Raw genomic sequence first — 19,762 nt, 5'->3', positions numbered from 1 at the left:
AGTAATTAGGTCTGTGGCTTTATTTTTCAACTTATGTAGACTTTTTGATAGTCTTTACGTAATGTTATGATTTCTTTTTTTTGTTTTTTTTCTATTCCGTTCCGTAAAAAATACTACATTTTTCAGTTCGTTCCGTTCCGGTAAAAATAACTACCCGAAAAGGGATTTAGCATTTTAATATGTTCTAGACATATGACATTACCTGCCACTTGCGCCCTAGCACTGGAAGGGCAACTAAATTACTTTAGTAGGGCAAATAAGCCTATATCGATTCAAAGAACTCTCAAATTGACATGTCATTAAGTCATAGGCATATTGAACTTTCAAATCAGCGGTGGCACCGGGTCAAGCGGGAACACTAGCCCGGCCCCAGATCATCTGCCAGAGAAAAATTAGGCATGGTCCAGACCTTGGGTCCAGATGATCACTGCTGGGCGGGACATTTCACACAGGCCAAAACGCAACATTTTCCCTCTACTTTGCTAACGCAGATTTTCTATCACATTGAGTAAAGCAACGGGATCCCCATGGCACATCAGCACACACTGCGTGCGTATGTCCCTACATGCTAATATTATCACGTCCTGATCCAGCCTACACCTGTAAAAGCCCAGCACATGTAGCCTATAGGTCAAACTGTTCTACATGGAAGCACTGACCAGCGGCGCCTGATGAGACGAGATATACATTGTATATCGTTACTAACAAAATGAAAAAAAAGCTTTCATCTTGCCTACTAGTACTGCCTACTTTTTCATCAGTCTGTTCGTCGCTATCACCACACTTGCCATCTTTTAAAACAGCGTAAAAAAGCGCAAACAGATTCATTTTCACTGAAGACGTGCCTCAATGCTTCGTTGAATTAGATGCCACTGCCCTCTCGCGTTAAGGACAGTAATCGCACTTTCAACGAAGGGGTAACATCGAAGGGTTGAAACTTTCATCGAAGGGTTACTTACAACGATGCCCCGGTACACACGTCTACATGAATCAGCAGCAGCAAAGTTAAAACAACACAAAACTGAGGCACTCCTTCTCTCTAAATTTTCTGTATAAAAGATAGTGGCAAATTCTAAAACAATAGTACTAATCAGCAAAGTCCTTCAAGGAAGCCGAATTTCTCGAGAATGCCCTCCAGTTCAGTAGTTTCCTCCCACATCATATCAATGGCAATGCAGATTATTACAGGTTCTGATATTGACTGAAAATGTTAAAAATGTTCTCAGAATTTTGCCTGTCTGCTTTAGGGTCTGTAGGCTTATTCGGCATGGTCAGTGGCTTTTGGGCTACTTGCTGTGGTATTTGCTGTTTCGGCAGGTGGAAGCTCCTAGATGGTGGCTGGAATTCCTGCATTTGAGGTTGAGGTGCTTGTACATGAATTGCCTGTTGGTGTCCAAAATTTGGCAGACATGGTGGCGTCATGGATGCTGTATTGTTCGTGCGTGACATTATTTCCATCATCATCTTCATCATAGACGCCTCATGAGCCCTGTCTTGCATCCTCATCCTCTCCTATGACTGCAATATAAACAACTGTGTCAATATTTTCATTACAAGTACATGAAAGACCAAAAATGAGAAAAAAAGAACAGAGAAGTGAAGCATTCACAATCACAATCACAATCACATCAGACACTTCTTTGTTAATTTTCTTCCCTCAGATATGGCTCCATTTTATGCCTTACAACCAATACAGGTGAGGCATGACTTAAATGCAACTAGGCCTGCATGTACAACTCTCTTATTTACCTCAAGTCTTTTCTTCTCGAATTTAATATCTTTCTCCTGCCTCTGTATTTCTATTTTGCGTAGTGCTGTCATTGCGGCATCTTGTGACTGGCGGAAGGCACCAATTGTTGCTTCGCAAGCAATTTCAATTCGGCTCCTCTTCTTCTTCCGTGCTGGTGCAGCAGCAGACGTAGCAGCTGGGAATACCACTTTTGTGGTGCCCTTTCCATTCCCCTTTCCTCCATACCCCTTTCCTCCTTTCCCCTTTCCTTTACTAGTGAATGGCACAGGCGATGTATCAAGTGCTGAAGTAAGAAACTGATTATTAGATATATTAATCTATTTTAGGAACTTGATCCTTGATGCTTATTAATTTATTAATCAAATCAAGAAGTGATTACTGGTATCCGAGGAGGGTTAAAAATGAGGCCTGCCGAAATTTATTGCAGCCGTCTTCTAATTCACTACTATCCATCCAAGGCAAGCTTCATTCAGGGATATTTTCAGCCAATACACTCTCTTTTGATTTGAAGGCTTTCTGCTTCTTTCTGTGATGCAACCTACCTGGTAAATCATTTACGTCCTCATTATCCGATAATCCAACAAACACACTTCTGCAAGGGGTAGGGTTAGGCTGTTCATTGTCGCTGAAATCTCTTGTATTTTCAGCGTCTTCTTCAATTATAGCTGTTAGAGAACATTGGAATTATGGTTCGACGCTTATCAGGGTTGCTAGCAGCTAGCTCGACTTTGACTCTGTTCCCCTTCCTCAGACATGTTTTACCAGTTTCGATTTTACGTGCATAGGCTACTCTGTTCTGTGTGTCACTTTAGAATGCCTTAATCTATTTATCTGATGAGGTGCCTATAGGCATATAGGCCTACCTACCTCTGAATGAGCTGTTTCCACTAATTCCAGTCAGCGGAGATTGACTGGCCTCCGTCTCCGATTCATGAGATTCTTCATCTATGTCAGAACCAAAATCATCTTCTTGAGTGCTTGCAGTGCCGGCAGAAGACGAAGTATTCATCAGATTTGGGGCATTCGCTGGACGAACCCCCAACACCCTGTCCATTACTTCAAAAAACTTCCAGGCACGGGCTCTCCTGCCTGCCTGTCCTGAAGTATTGTAAACAGTCTTCACCTGTCTGTATTTTGTTTTTAATCTCTTTAACTTAGTACACACGGCAGTACCATCAAAATTACGCTCGATACCTTCGCCAGCAGGTGCGTTTAATTTGGTAGCAATGTCTTTGAAAACTGAAGTTTTATGATAGCTCGAGTCAAGTTTTCTCTGAATACTTGAATCGCTCCAGATCTCCAAAAGATCGATCACATCACTATTCGTAAACCGATACGCCTTAGTGATAGCTTGTTGAAAAATCGCAAATTAAAAAAACACTTCAACCAAGGCACTTCAACTCACAATCCATGCAATCTCACTCTGACTCTCCGTGCCAAAAACACAATTCTCGTGCAACGCAAAACGTTTTAAGTACCAACAAACACGTCAGTGCGCATGCGCCCAGGTAGAATGAATCCATATTGGGTATCCATTTGGGTTTAGACGACGCTATTGATCCGGATGCATCCGGATTAAAACTACCTAGATCGATGGTTTTCTTTTAATCCATTGGGGCCCCATTGATCCGGATCATTTTGCATTTTGACAAGAACAATTTAAATTGCATTCGGATCCGATCGGATCACATGTGGTTTTTTTCATGTCGTCTAAATAGGTACCAGCAGTCAAAAATTAAATTTTTGAGTTTTGGCCATTTAAGGACATTTCTGCATTTGGTTTGGTCCCAAATAGAAGCACAGAAAATTTCAGCCAATTATATTTAACAGTTTTCGAAATATTGGGGTTGGGGTACCCCCGCCCCCCCCCCCCCACAGCTTAGAGGCTCCGCCACATCTTAAAGTATGGTTTTTGCAAGTCAATAACTCAAGAACTAAGTCTATCGAAAACAGTTTATCACCAAATTCCTATCTTTTCTACTGCCTAGAATACATATCAGGAGACCTAGAAGTGTACATAACTTCTTTTTCAAATTAGGGCCATTTCAAAACGGATTTTATTTCAAATTTTGCGACGCCAATTTCGGCCAAATGGCAGACATTGCATTTTGGGAGGACCACAATTTCAAAATTTGGCCCCTATCAAGCCTTAAATGCCATTTTTCCTGGTCTACTATGTGGCCTTAACTGGCACAATTTTTTTCAGGGGCTTAGAGTCTTACAATAAAAAGTTATAGGGGTCTCAAAATGCTTCCAGCCCTAATTTGACCAACGGAAAAAAGACTGAAAAAAAGTTGAAGATTGCTGAAATTTGGTGATTTTTAGGTAGTCAGAAAATTCTCATTTCCTAATGTAATTCAGTGAAACTACAGCCCCATAGGTAGAAAGGGCTGCTGAATCAGATGAAATCATCTTTTTTAAGCTATCTTTAACAGTTTTTTAGATATAGGGGTTTAAATATGTGACCCTCCAGCACAAAACAGATCACTTGGGTAAAAGGGCATGTTCACTTTCGTTTTGTGACCAAGTTTTGTGATCCTTGGGAAAACGGAAAAAGCGAGGAATTTGAAAATTGCAGGGATGATACAATGATTAAAATGATTAATATTGGGTGAAATGACAATTCGTTTACTTGTCATTAACTAAGACAAAAGAACAATTGAACTGATTAGGCCTTGTGAAAATGCCATGATTTTCTAAATATTACTTCAGAAATGGGTTGTGCCGGTCATGAGAGCTCCAAATAATCCAATAATTTGATTCATAATTATCAGAAACACCCCAAAAAATGACTTTGAAATTCATCGTTTAAGGGAGAGTTGACCTCAGATGAACTATTAATTCCTCAAGCCATTTTAAAAATAGCCATTCATTACTTCGAGTTGGGTATTACATGAATCTGTTTGTAACACAGCAGATTGAACCATTCAACTGTGGGGGTGTGCACTGCGTGCTGGACAACAATGGCCACAGTGAACAATGAAGGCCTAGGGTTCATAGGCCTATAGAATGGCAGATGTGCTGAGCTGCCATCATTTTCCTATTGAAGGACACAAAAAGCCAATTGTTTGAGTTACCTGGGCCTACTGCTGATGAACTTTCTAATAGTTTTCTTTACTTTTAGCTCCTAAAAATGTCGTAATAAATGTATTGAATCTCAATATGGCCCTACTCTTTCATAAAAATGACTTGTTCTTCATCAAGAGGGCATAATGAGAATGAATGATGTCTATAAAAGTGATCAAATCCAAATGGACATCAGAAAGAAAAGAAATGATAATAAAATGAACCATTTCATCGCATTTGCTACAGATAAGAGTTGGGTTTTCCCCTGGATATCACCAGTCTTCCTGTTGCCTTTTTTTTCTTCAGGGTGTTTCTAACAAATGAAACCAATGGCAAATATGAAAGCGGATACCAGTACCATTTCATTTGTGAGAAAAGTATAGTTTGGTGTTCATAAGCCTACTGTCAACACATCTATACTAGGCATGCTTGAAATCCCTCAATTGTGAAGCACCCACCACAATGAACTGCATGCAGTGAAAACTACCCAGTGGACTTAGGGGACAGACACACCAATAAGAGGACTTTGTATGGCAATGAATGCTTTAGATGATAAGGGAAAGAGCAAGCATTTGGCCTTCTGGTTTGATGTTCCCCCCCCCCCCCCCCCCCCCCCCCCCCCCGATCAGTGTGATATAGCTTATTATTGTAGTTTGTTTTTTCTTCTATGAACAGAACTTGTGTTGAACCGTGCAAGGCATACATTTTTAGTTCAACAACAAATGGATTTGATTACATGAGGTTGCCAAAATCATCATCAGCGCCACCATAGGAGTAAAGAGAAACAATCGGACAGAATTTGCAAACCAGGAAAACATCCCAAGTGCGCATGTGCGATCAATCATTTTTGCCTGGGGCGAGGTGGCAGATTATGACCAGTTGTTTATCTTTTCTCCAATGGTGGCACTGATGTCAAGTGTGGCAAATGAAATGATGATTACCTCTGAGACATACACTGGAAGTGTTATTTGTGACAAATAACCCCATATCTAATTTAACACATTATTCTTTCAAAATTAAACCCAAACTATTTTAGCAATTGTCATCTGAACATTGTTATTCTTCTAATTGCCCGAGGAATTTATTGTCTGGCCATGCTATTGATATACTACTGTGAAGCCTGCAACGCATCTGAAATTGAAAAACGACACTGGTTATTAGAGAATAAAACTTATGGTATAGGTTGTCCTACCTATCTGCAATCAACTGCCCATAAATGGAATCATCAGTCACATCCCCATCAGTTTATCCACAGTCAGAATCACCAGTAATCCAAAGGAACAAAAGATAATCCAGGACTTGAATCCAGCAAAGTACGTTATGAACACAGTCTAGGCCAAACGTCAAATCACCTCAGTATCCAATGGAACAACAAATAATCCAGGACTTGAATCCAGCTAAAGTATGCTATGAACACAGTCTAGGCCAAAAATTGAACGTCAGAATCATATGAATCATATGAATCTAGTCAAACTGCTTTTATGAACATAGTCTAGGCCAAAAAGAAAACATTCAGGGTAAAGTTGTTCCCTTGTTGGTCCCAAGGTGATGCAGCCACTGGTTGCCTATCATCATCCATCCTCCACCAGATGTTGTTGGGGTCTCTTAGATAGGCGAACCAGTGGCCCACATTGCACTGGTCCCCAGAATGGCACATGATGCCTTGAATTATCTTGCCATCTAGGGTACCTCCCTCTGGAGGTCTAATCTTGGTCATGCACTTTTGATTGCCTGATCGTCTGTTGACCTCGATTATAGTTATAGGTCCATCTACAGTGATCTGAAACCCCTGCGAGTGGCGTTCACAGACTCTCCCATTTCGTCCTTGGAATTGACAGTGACCCTGGAGAATACCTGAATTTGCAAAGTGATCATGGTAAAGATCGATAAGTGACACTGCTTGGGGGCCACGTGGAACGTTAATCCTTAACACGGTGCCATCCCTCACCAACTGTAAGTCAATGTGCCCCAGGGGGCAGTGGAATTGCCCTGGCCACGAAGTGAGAACTCCTTCAGGTATACTGAGTTTTTCCAACAAGCTCATTAGAAATTCTCCTGCATCCTGGTATACTCCTAGCACATACCCTCTCCCATCAATTGTGGTATTCAGAGTGGTAATGAGTTCCTGGACAGAGAAAGGTGCACCCTGTCCAGCCATCCTGGCACAAATATCAAGAAAGGTGTTGTCCACAAGATTTGGTTGATCACCTTGTATGTGCTGGCCAAGATTCACATGATTTAAACACTGGAGCACAGCATTGCTGTAGCAAATGTTTGCGTCATTGATCAGTCGTGATCCTGGATATTGGGGCGGCATGGGCTCATCATTCCTGTCCACATCAGCAATGTTGGTCACTTCAGAGTCATGGGTGTCAGGGATCTCAGATTGTTGGGGACTTGTGCTCTGTTGTGGTGGGCGTTGTCTTTGTGTCCTACGGAAAACTGGTGTGCGACCCCTTGGCGCAGTGTAGCGAGGCTGAAGGGGTTCTGGCAGCTTTGGGTCGGCTAGATGACATTTTCTTACTACAGGATCCCGAAACCTCTCCTCAGCACACAGTATCATCAGAAGTGCGGCTACATGGGCATCTGACGTGAGCATACGGGAGCCAAGGTCCCTCTTGGCAGCTGTCCCACAAGTCCAACCACAAAGTCTCTGTAGCGGCCCAGTAAATCCTAGATAGTTCTCCAACTCGCTGTTCCTCGATGAACCACTCTGTGTGAACACTACTAGAGGCCGTTTCATGTTCCCCGGGTTTCTGTTCGTCCTGTTTGCCGATGGCATTTTCATCGTTATGATGGTCACTCCTGTCTCGGGCCACTGGAAGTAAGTTTCATTGTTCCAGCCATCCGGAATCTCATCGACATTTGTGAAGTAAACACGGGTGGTAACTGGAAGTTCACGTGCCATGTCCCAGTATTCAGCAATACTTTCGAATTGGCCCATTTGAGCACCGATTTCGAGTTGCTTACAATGGGTAATGTAAGAACAACCCCTACGAACCAAGTACGGTCCAAGAGTGAATTCGTATATCTGCTGTGCACTAAGAGCCGGCAAGTCAAGGCGGTCTCTGAGTTGACCAATGTCTCCGACTTCAACACTGTTCCACTGAATACTCCTGGCAGAAGGGAACTGCAGCACATGAGGAGGAAGAGTGACTGAGGGGTCATGCAGGAAGTTACTGATGTTGAGTCGGTGCTTAATCAGCTTCGCCAGGCGAACCTGCTCCTGATCATCCACGAACTTTATGTTGAATTTTGCATGGAACTGATTGAAATGTGACACTGCAGCTAGCCATATAAGGTAGATACGAGGACAATTCACATAATCATTAGGTATACCATATTTGTTGCAAAATTGTTCTCCAAGTGGTTGGAGGAACTGATAAGGTATTATGTCCAGGATTTTTTCATCAGCAATAGCTCCATGAAATTGTTCTACTCCGAATCTGAGCTTTCCAACTATGATTTTGCTGTTTTTTGTGAGAACAGGGTCGCTGGGAGATGCCGTCATCTCAATTTTACCACTTGTTGGATCAACTTGGAGAATATCCTCATCCCCCTCACTAGGCCATATTAGCCTGCAACCATTCTCAGAACACCACTGCTTCAGATTTGTCACATTTTGTTGGCTTACATTATGTGGCACATAGATGTACCCCTTGTCCACAGCGAGTATCACGAAGTAGTCCGAGGTTCCTTGAAGGAGAGACAGAAGTCCCTGAGGTGCGACCTCACTGTCAGCCTGACTTTCGCATAATTGCAACTCAACACCACACAGATTGCTATCACCACACCTTGGGGTGGCTGCTGCAGCCACAGGAAGTGTCAAAACCACATGTCCTGTAGTATCCACCAAAGTAGAAAAGGTTATGAAATGCCCTCCCTTTTTGGAATAATAACAATCCTTCTGTTGCTCATAATCCATTGAGTTCTGCACCTTCACTTTTTTAGAATCCATGCTTGCAGCAACAGGCATCCTTGAAGAACCATCTTTTGGATCAGAAAAGTAGGACAGCAACTCACTATGGATGGGGGATTCTCGACCTTTCATATTGGAGTAAACATCATTTTTCTCAGAGTCACTTAGGTTACCAAACCACTGCAATGGAAGGCTTGAGCTATTGAGAATGTCAGCACACAACTCAGTCCAGAAAATGTCATTGGCAGTTGGCAGACCTATATCAAAGTACGCAGCCAAATCACGAAACTCTACGTTACTCCGCATTTTGTGCCGATACAACAATACTCTAGCAGAAGGATCCAAACTACGGCAGGTTGACTTCTGGGTCCTCCCCTGCTGATGCTCCCACACAAGCAGCCAGAACTGTTCCTTTTTCATGCCTGTGAGATTCTCTAGCTTCCAATCTGGCATCATCCATGGCTTTCGCATGTGATTCCAGTCCCGTCGTCGGTTCTCAGGCCATTCATGTCTTGGAAACTCAGCATCATAGCAACTGTCTGATACCCCATAAACATATGTTCCATCAGTGTTGTTTTCACTGCGGCTGGAGGTTTGGCCAGGCCTATCGTTGGGACTGGCAGTTTCAGAGTCTACGTCGTTGTTAGCAGCAGTCTCCGGTTCATCATCAGAAGAGGCGGTGTCCATTGGTTCATCATGGCTGGCGGTGTCCATTGGTTCATCATGGCTGGCGGTGCCGATTGGTTCATCATGGGTGGCAGTATCAGCGTCATCATGTTGACCATCAATTGTCCCATTGCCTTGGACGTCTGGATTACCTTGGTGATATTGAGCCTGTAATAGAACAAGGAATTGTTGCAGTTACTAGTGAGTTATACATGACACTTTGCACTTTGCAGGTGGGCTGCTGTAGGCACATGCCTTCCCTATTTAATACCTTTTTTCTCCAGAATCAAATGATTTTAGTTTTAATCAGCTGAAGGCTTTGACAAAGTAGTGGTTCATGAACTTACAGCAGTCATCCAATGCATGGCAGTACCAGTCCCAAGTGTGCAATTTCAGAAACTAGTGGACCAATTCAGAAAGTGCTGATACTTGGTATCAAATGAAAATGTACCATGAATACATTTTAGTTGAAATGTTACAATTGCTAGGTAAAATCATTTTATATCTTTAAAACACTGAAACCTGGCAGAGAAAGAACTGACCACCGGTGTAAACCTTGAGGGTAAAATGATGTTTACATCGTATTTCTAATCTTTTGCTCTAAAAATCAGGAATCTTCGTTTTAGATACCGTATACGCAAATATTTTTGTGAGGAAAGATTTCGCGATTTGGCCCTGCACTGACTATTTCGCGAGGAATAATGTTCGCGATGGGATCCCAAAAATCTTTGTAGAAAATTCCGATATTCTCCTGATCGATGGAATTGGTGCTAATCACTCTGAAAAAATCACAGAAATTCGTCACTGTGTGGTTGTTTTCCTAGAATTTTCCTTGTTTTGATTTATGTTCGCGGGGAATAATCTTCGCAATACCGAATTAAATTATTGTGTATACAGTAAGTAGGCATTTCGTGTGTTACTCAATTTCAAGAGTGCAATAAATCATTGCAATCGACTGATATTTTCTGAAATCGCCCTTGGGACATGGACTGACCTTACCCCTGCAGCCCCTTATGGAATCTTTGATCTTAAAAAAAGTAAAAACTACCAACCTACGCTATATTTTTTAGTTTTGTTATCAGAAACACAACCTAACAAAAAAGCAGTACACCCGGTAATGGTATTTCTAAGAATCTATGAACGTTTTTGGTAGTTTTCACTTTTTATAAACAATCACTATTCCAAGTTGTAAAGCCCATTTACAATGTACACAGCATCCTCATCAGAGGAAGCCCTATGCACATTTCATGTACATTTTTTTTGGTTTTCACCCTGGCCCATATTGCTGGATTGGCAGCCCTTTCTAAACTAGTGGAGATACTGTAAACCCCCTTATTTTCGCTAGTGACTTGATGACCGTATTTCACCCTTTAATCAAATGTCTCCTATGGCAATCTAAAAATGCATGATAAGAGTAATACAATTTCGTGCCTTTTACTTGTATTTTTGCGTTTAACGAGAAAAACATTTAAGAGGTTTACAGTACTCCAGAGGATTTTCAAACATGGTGGCTTTCCCGAATTTGACAATGGCCACCTGTTGGCCTGGGTCGTATGTACACACCCTCTTCAATGAATAGACCTCTTGCCTTAGTCTGACTCAGGGGCCGATTGGCCGGGGGTAAATTCTAATGGCTTCATGAATTGTGAATCCCTGTATCTCAAAATCAACTTGGCCGATTTTCGCCAAACATTTTACTGAAAGTCTAGATCAGCAACATACCATTTTTTTACAAATCTCTGTAGAATGTTTATCATGTCTACAAGCAGAAAAAGTTTGGTGAAAATCGGTCCAGTAGATTTTAAGATATAGGGATTCACAATGTATAAACGACATTAGAATTAGCCCCCCCCCCCCTCCATCAGCCCCTTTATCGGACAAAGGCAAGAGGTCTATACAAAACCCTCACCAACAGGATGGCAAAGCTGCTCAAATCGGGAAATCGACGATGTTCGAAATGCATTGGTTCACATAGTTCGGAGGATAATACTTACAAACAAATCTCTATTTATGCAGTAATGCCGAAGATGTCTTTGTAGATTCGAAATTCGCTGTCCACTCTCATGTATCAATGCCCCACAACCTTCACATACATGGAGCACCATGTCTAAAGCTGGCAGTCTTCATTCAATGCACAAACGTCTAATGTGTTCTGATGGTAGAAAGCATGCTGGAATGTTGACAAAAGGAACTATTAGGAATGATGATGTAACATCTTATGGTTTCCTTGACCCTATTCAAACACTAGACATTAGACAATATTTTCATGGACAGGGTCCCTGCAGAAACTCATCTGTTGAATAGATTGTTCTCATTCATGCACAGCTCTATTGTCTGAATGACAGAATACAAAGCAGGTGCTGTCTTTGAATAGCTCAGCACCTATTATTGATAAAATCCTCCCTTCCAAAAGACCCTATGATCCGGAAAAGTGTTACATTCTCCAGAGAGTAGGCCTAAAGGCACATTACGCAACCACAAGTAATCTCAATCAACAATGCATAACCAATTTATAAAGGGTAACAACACCTTTCACCCCCAGAGAGGAAATGGGGCAGTCTGACTCGAACTTCACTAAGATGGTCATGTAATCACCTTATAGGCCTAGTAATGACATAACATTCAGGGTGATCATAACGACCCTATTTCTTAACGTCTTAAAACGAAAGTGAACAGGCCCTTTAAGAAATGGAGATGAATACATTTCTGGAAAGGGCATTGAAGATGCTTTCCAATGATGTATAGATCTTTAAAATCCGTTCATATTTGGTCAAGATATGGCGATTTGAAGATCGGGAATTTAGGACCTAACATTTTTCCAAAAGTTGCGAAAATCGCAATCATAGTTGGTGAAATGTATTCCATAGCAACGCATACTTGTACTCAATAGAATAAGCTGAAATTAACACCAATTATTAACTATAACATGACCTTTATTATCCTCAATTTTCATAGAGATATCTCAACAGGAACTGTATATAATCTTACTTTCATATTTTCACTTTTTGTGAAAAATTATTTCCCTTTCTGTTGGCGAGAGTGAGCCATTGCCCTCTTTTTTCATAGCGTGATGTCCATAAATGATATACTGAACATATTGCTTATCACATAATTGATAATCCTATTCTCTTGTGAGGACTGCGGCTCCTCTCCCGGCCACGCCCACCACCACGCCCACGGCCACGCCCACCACCCCGGCCACGCCCACCACCATGACCTCGCCCGGCTCCACGACCCCGTCTGCCATTGCCACGACCCCTTCCATTCACAACATCCTGTTCCCCTAACTGTTCAACAACTTCAAGTCTAACATTCACATTTCCAATCTCTGCACCTTCTGCATCTGAATCATCTGCAGCAATCACGTCGGGCCTTGGACATACAACATCTTTGTACGGATCATCTACAAACTGACGGACGCTTTTGTAGAGATATTGTCGCCTCTGAAGAGGAAGACCAAGTGGATCGATCCCCTCTGGCTGTCCCTGGGGAAAGTCCATTCCTGGGAGGAGAATGGAGAACTCGAACTCCTCGCTGTCCGTTTCAGTTTTCACAAAGACCATGCCTGGGTAGTCCGCGTCAAACCTGAAAAGACAAAAACGAGACCCATGGTCACTAATTCATACCCTTTAACATGTGGTAAGTCAGTAGCATGAAGCCTTCTCTCAAAACTAAATCTGCAGACATTATAGAGGTTATGTGCATCTACTCCAGCCATACATTGTCTTCCAATAATCATTACACAAAAAACAAGCTGCATTCTAGTGTCCTCTTTGCTAATTATTACTATCGGTATCATTCATTTCTTTTACTGGTCAGATTAAAGCATTTTCAGAAGAATATCTTTGGGTTTTTTTCATTAATTTGCTGACTCACCTAAAATGCTGATACTTCTTGATTCCAGGGACTGGTTTGCAAGCACCATTGAAGAAGTTCTGCCAATTGCTCACAGGGACTTCAGAAGCACCATTCTCCCTTCCAACCACCTGGGCAATGTTGACTGAGGAACTGCCATTCACAACATCAGCAAGCACACTCTGCGATGGCACCACATGTCGCTTAAATGCTCTTTTCAAAAGCCCAAAACACCAGTCAGGCGCAAATTTAGTGTGCCCGGCAATTAGGAAGTTGAGGGTAACGGACTTGTGCAAGCCTGTTGCCACTCTCCATGCAAAATACCATAGGACGTAACGATTTTTGTTTTGTCCTGAGCAATTATCGCAGTGGAGATCAAGGTCTGATTCTCCAATGCCATAATTGCTGAAGAAGTAGTGCAGGAAAGAGATCACTGCATTTGAGCCTTTGCTGATCAGATGAGCTTCATCAATCAGAAAGTTCACCTGTCGAGGAAGCCCCTCACAGCAGACCCCAAATAGGCCATACCTCCTAGGGACTAGGAAATAAATGGGGCCAGGCTGTAAGGGGTTACTCGGCAGGTGAACTTGCTGGGCATAATCGAATGAGTAGTGCATTCTGATGTTGCGACTGCAGGGAGCATTTGGTGCCAGTTCCAGAATGTCATTGTCTTTACAAGCCTTTTTAGCCTCATGGATCATGTTGTTATACAGGGACCTTTCACAATGCACGATCTGCAGATGCTTCTCCTGAAGTCGGATGTGCTCGCATTTATCTCCCTCGTTCATGTTGGCACTCTTGAAGATAAGACTGTTATTGTTCTGGCATGTCCAGCAAAGATCAGTCATGGGCTTGCACACTATGATGAAAGGACAGAGCTGCTTCCAGACGTCAAAAAAACTGCTAGATCCCATACTCCGGCATTCTGAAAAAAAAGGAAATCGATATCAACATTAAAATCTCATTTGAAATAGTATATCCATTAGTCAACAACTGAACATTACCATCACATCATAAGACAAGTCTAAAACAATTTAACTTCCTTTCATGATGGCTCTGTTATGATGCCCCTGTTATGATAATAACTAACCTGTTTCCTCAAGAGATTTTCTGTAGCAATTGTACACAGAAATCTTTGTGTGTGACGATGGTAGGAGTTGCATGTCATCTCGCTTGAACCCTGGAACTCGACCAGGCAGAATCAACGCATGTTCGGTAGCATAATTCGTCAGAAACCGAGCAACTTTTGGCATCTTCGAAGGTAAACGAGTTCTTATTGTTTTTTCGACCACCAGATTTTTTCTCCTTAGGCGAAATACCATGCTCTCTGTAGTGCTCGAGTAATCCGTTCAGACGTCCCTGACTTCCTATCCTGAAAAGGTAAGATCCTGGTTATCAATCACAACCAACTAAACCTTTTGATCAGAACAAATGTTAATCAAGTCAAGTAATCAACATTACCTTTGTTGATGCACAAAATGATTTCAAATGTCGGAAGTGTTGAAGAATAAAAGGACAATCTACTGTTTAGGAATCGCACTGATTGATTTGACTCAATACTAGGATCATTACTATTCATGTTCATTCTGTTGTATCATGCCTTTAGAATAGCCTAATGACAATTTTGACACTGACAGTCATTACTTACCCATGCAAGAATTTGAAAGTTTCACGACAAATCTGTCGACTTTCGAGCCAGTACGTCATTCTCTGACCAGTTTTTCGTGGTGTTTGTTCTTTTCTCTTAGAGTTGGAAGTTATGCCTGATAGATTGATATTTGTTGAAAGCTTTCCAAGGAGGATAAGCATTTGATCTCCTGAAATAAATGAAGTTGAGTTTAGGAAAGGTGACAAGATTAGAAGATCAAGAAGCAAAGTTCACAAGAGTTCATTCTGTATTCATTGACATTGTATTGTTTATCTATGAATGCAGATTGTTATTAAGAAATACTATCACTGCCTGCAAAAGATTGTATCAATATAAAATAAAAGAACGACTGACAAATAAATGTGATGAGTTTGTACTTACTAGGTGTCAATTCTCTCATGTCCATTCTTCGTCTAATCATTTCCTCAGGGGTGTAACGTCTATAACATGGCTGTCCATCATTATACTGGCAGTCACAGCTGGAATAGAGGATAAAGAACATGAAGGAGCACATACTAGCACTACCCTTACTCGAAAACCCATTGGCCATATGACATAGGCCTAGGTCTAGCCCTAGCCATCTAGCCAGGCTGGATTGATCTGATAGATTAGAAATAGAAGCATGCATCATCATGTGCATGTTGTTATGTTGTATACACTACGTTTTTCATGCAAGATTGAGCATTAATTAAAAGTTTGAGGTCAGATAATGTTTGATAAACAGTCCCAGGATGTCAACAAACAACATGACAAGCAACTCACCTATATTTTGTGGCCTTTTCACATTCAACACTGTCGATACTCTCAGGACTGTGATCAGTATAGCATTGCACTGCATCATCATTTTGCATGACCGAATCGAAAGGAGCCACAGTTTGATCAAATTCATCCTCATCTGACCCATCTTCTTCACTCAAATCCTTTTCAATACTTTCCTTGTCATCTTCCCATGATTCTCCAAAGAAATCATTCACTAATTCAGACAAATTAGTGGAATCATTGGTGTTTAAATTCAGTAAAGTTGCAATTTCTCTGTCCATGTTGAAAAACGGAAGTGGATGAAAATTTCGAACTGGGCATGCGCAAAGTGATTTTGACCAATCAGAAGCGGCCTTTCAGCTTGATCCTAGCAACAAAGACTTTTTGTTTACTAAAGTGGAGGTTGTATTACGGCCTCTCATTGGTTTATGTGGGTAATGACGTATATCGTAATTAAATATGCACCTCAAGGGAATCTCAAGCTTTCTATTGATATCAAACATGGTGGGGGTATCCCTGTCTGCCGTGCGGCAGCAGATGGTTTTATAGGTTGTTTTTTCATCATTTCAAGACCCTTTTCTTGTGGATTTAGCAGCACCCTCTCAATAAAAGCATGTTTTGAAGCATTTTAGGTAGGAATTTCACACAAAAAATAACTGGGAAGTGATCTTTAGAGATTTTTCTTGTGTTTGAATCATAAATCTAAAAATAGATGATTTTCATATGAAGAATGCATTTTGGCCTATTGCTAAAAATACGGCCGTGCGACTTCCGATCGGTTTTGTGCTGGAGGGTCACATATGGAAAATTTTTCAAAAAATACAAAAATTCCCCAAAATGAGTCATTTCTAAAAAGTCAAAGAATCTATGTTTCTAAATGCCATTCAGTGAAGTTACTGTCCTAAAGGTAAAATGAGCTGCTAAATCCATTGGAATCATCCATTTTAAGCTATCTTCAACAGTTCTTTAAAATACAAGTGGTTAAGAAAATGGAATTTTTTGAAAAATGTGACTCGCTCTACCAAAACTAGGTGCTTGTCGCATCTGAACTTGACAGGTTGATAGGGACTTGTTGTTCATTTCCCTATTGGAGACCTTTTGTGAAATCTATTACAAACTGATTTGGTTACATTTCACCAAAGGTCTACAATAGGGAAATGAACAACAAGTCCGTGTCAACCTGTCAAGTTCAGATGCGACAAGCGCCTAGTTTTGGTAGAGCGGATTTGAAATTTCTGAAATTTCATGCATCATGTGAAAATCAAGCTGATAGTGATATTCTATTAATCTTTATACATTGTAGTTAATCATCAATATCATACATTTTACAATGCCATTGTGAATCTCCTCACAAATATATCAAATTTCTTCATCAGGGTGTCCATGTCTTGTGCAATCCATGCGCGACCGTTTGTTGTCTGAAGCTGAATGTCAGAATGGAACACAAATTTTGATTCCAGTCCCTCCTCAATATCAGGAGACGATGGCCACTTGAAGGTTTCCTTTTTCAATTTAGAGCATTCTAGAAAGGAGACGACACCTTTCTCCTCACTGTCAATATTCAACACTTGTCCAATGTAAAACGTATGTCCTCGATTTGTGCTATAATAAGCAGCTACGAATTCTCCTTGTTTCGTGAAGCGAAATGGAACAAGAGCACGAAGCTTTGAGGAAGACGAAGATATCGAGATGGATAATAGTTTTGTTTCCCATCTGTCACTGTCCCTGCCGTCATCATCATATTGGCTGGAGTCGCATTCTGAAACTGGACAGAAAACTAATAAGGATGGAGAACAACAATTACAATTTCTTAATAATTTTACACTCAACCTAGTGTTACTCTTCTCTTAGTCTTAGGATCTATTCTATTTTTCTAGGCACATACCTGCATCTGACTCTGAGTCAGAGTCTGACTGATAGATTGAAGAGAGCTCAGATTCTGAATCCAATCCTCCAGTCACCAATTCTTTATCAGATTGTAGTTGTACTTCTGCAAGCTCGTCAGTTGGATTGGTGTCTGGTGTTGCATCATTTGTGGACTGATCTGCACCTGCAATGACAGACAACAGAAACATAATCATTGATTATTATGAATATGAGTTAATTTTTACCAGTAGTGAGTCCATTACTACGAAGTCTATTGAGCAAAAATATTACATCACCTTGTAGTTTGTATTGTAATAACTTGATCAATCATCATACATTTACAATCATGACAATGCATAAAGTTATAATAAACTGACTCTTACCTGTATCGTCTTGCACCTGCAGAATTCCAGTTCCATCATATTCATCACCACCAAGGTAGTCCTTCAGGTTCTTCACTATCTGGGTGCTGGTCAGCTTCGAAGACTTCAGCAGTTTCGACTTCGAACCGAGGACGATTTTTTTGGTACTGGATTTCGTCATTCAGGGCGGATTTGATGGCAGTTTGGGTCGTATACTTTTTCACAAGGCGATCCACATCTGCTGGCAAGATACAAGGTCCACCATGGTCCTTGACTTTCTTGGAAAGCGAGGCCTTGTGCTGCCGAGTTTTCTCTCGCTTCTTTTCAAGCAGTTGACTCGTCATCAGAAGGTGTTGTTTTCTCTGCGTAATGATTGACTTCTCATCATCGCGATGCTTCTTGCGGAGTGGCTGGGCCTTGGCAGCAGATATTGCAAGTAAACGACGGTGCTCCTCTTCACTCTTGTCATGAAACCAGTTGGACATCGTGTGGTTTCTCGCCATCATGTGCTGGGTGTGCTTCATTTTTTGGTGGCGTTCTGGGTCCTGCACATCGTGATACTTGCCGCCTGGCAAGAAGTCAGTCAGCTGATGATCAGTTACTGCCACAAAACCTTTGAACAACCTCTGCAGACTTTCACGTAACTGCTCGTGGGATGTCACATCGAGTAACCTTGGCAGAACATCTTTCCCATCCACAGAGAAGTCAGGTACGATGGATGGTGGGCTTTCTAGGAGACTAGATGCATCCTCAGCATATTGTACCATTTTCTCTCTCATAGGTGTCAAGTACTTGTAAAGGTCAAAGTATTCTGTAGTACTGGTAATCAGCTGCCAATAAGGACCTGTCAGAACAAAGTATGCAATACCAAGCGCACTGAGGAAAGCGTCAATTTCATCCGACTCGCAATCAGCAAGGACACTTTGCAACCTGAGTTTGGGGGTGCTGGTAAAGTTGGAAAAGAAATGTTCAATATCCTTCCTGTAGTAGTGAAGGCTGGCTGCTCCCTCAAAGTAATTGTTGAACCGATTGCTCCGGTAGCTTTTGATCATTGAAACCACTTCTTTCAAACCACAGTAGGCCTCCCAGGCATCACGGCAACCACTTTTGTCATCTCCACGGGGTCCAAGGACAGAACAAGCAGTTCGAATGTAACTGGCTACAGCTGTCTCCCCACCAGATGACCATGTCTTGAACTTCGGAAGTTTGTCTCGCCCAAGCTTTCCACCGTTTATTTCACGCTGAATTTCTTTCATTACTTTCTCACTTTCAGAGCTCAGTCCAAGGAGAAAGTGAGCGCTGCAGTACACGAACTCAAGTTGGAGGCACTCGTCACCAAGAATTTCACAACGTTTCTTGGTCAATGCCTTGTTGTATGACTTGTTGACGCTGGCCCTATCTGACATTAATCCACTAAGTTTAGAAATGATCCGCTTGAAATTTTCATCAACAGTGTCAATGTCAGTGTACACATCAGCCAGCTCCTGGAGGACAGCAATTGCTGCATCGAGAAGAGTTTGCGTGTCCTCCGTCATCATCATTGAATAACCAATGCTTAATATGTTCCCTGATGATAAAGTGACCTGGGTGCCAAGATACTTCCGGTGATCCCGTGTAGTGGCATCAGTGTGGTAATCAACTCCGTCAGATTTGATGATGGAATCTGCTATGTGGTTCTTGGCAAGTACTATCTGCAAGTACTGTTCTGCGATGATACGGTTGTGTGAATTTCAGATTTGGCATTAAGTGGTCCTGATACAAAGCATCCTAGGTTAGAAAATTGTACGGTTGGGCCGTGTCCCTTTATCATTTTATTTTCTAGGAACTCGAAGCAGAAGTCGCACCCAATGAGGATGTCGATGGTGAGAGTT

General features: G+C 41.6%; 2 protein-coding genes across 2 annotated transcripts; both read right to left on the bottom strand.

The window, feature by feature from the left end:
* Positions 1-12,505: 12,505 nt before the first annotated feature.
* Positions 12,506-14,745, bottom strand: LOC135500163 (uncharacterized). The gene is made up of 3 exons (XM_064791409.1): positions 14,347-14,745; positions 13,278-14,181; positions 12,506-12,986 (listed from the first exon to the last, which is right to left on the bottom strand). The coding sequence occupies exons 1-3, from the start codon at positions 14,576-14,578 to the stop codon at positions 12,506-12,508; spliced, it is 1,617 nt and encodes a 538-aa protein (XP_064647479.1). The 5' UTR covers positions 14,579-14,745.
* A 107-nt stretch (positions 14,746-14,852) lies between these two features.
* LOC135500559 (uncharacterized) lies at positions 14,853-16,085 on the bottom strand. The gene is made up of 3 exons (XM_064792092.1): positions 15,667-16,085; positions 15,286-15,383; positions 14,853-15,073 (listed from the first exon to the last, which is right to left on the bottom strand). The coding sequence occupies exons 1-3, from the start codon at positions 15,942-15,944 to the stop codon at positions 14,901-14,903; spliced, it is 549 nt and encodes a 182-aa protein (XP_064648162.1). The 5' UTR covers positions 15,945-16,085; the 3' UTR covers positions 14,853-14,900.
* Between the last annotated feature and the right edge of the window lie 3,677 nt (positions 16,086-19,762).

This window comes from Lineus longissimus, chromosome 16 (genome assembly GCF_910592395.1).
Source record: "Lineus longissimus chromosome 16, tnLinLong1.2, whole genome shotgun sequence".
Classification (NCBI taxonomy): Eukaryota; Metazoa; Nemertea; class Pilidiophora; order Heteronemertea; family Lineidae; genus Lineus; species Lineus longissimus.
This window is presented reverse-complemented; position numbering and strand designations above follow the sequence as displayed.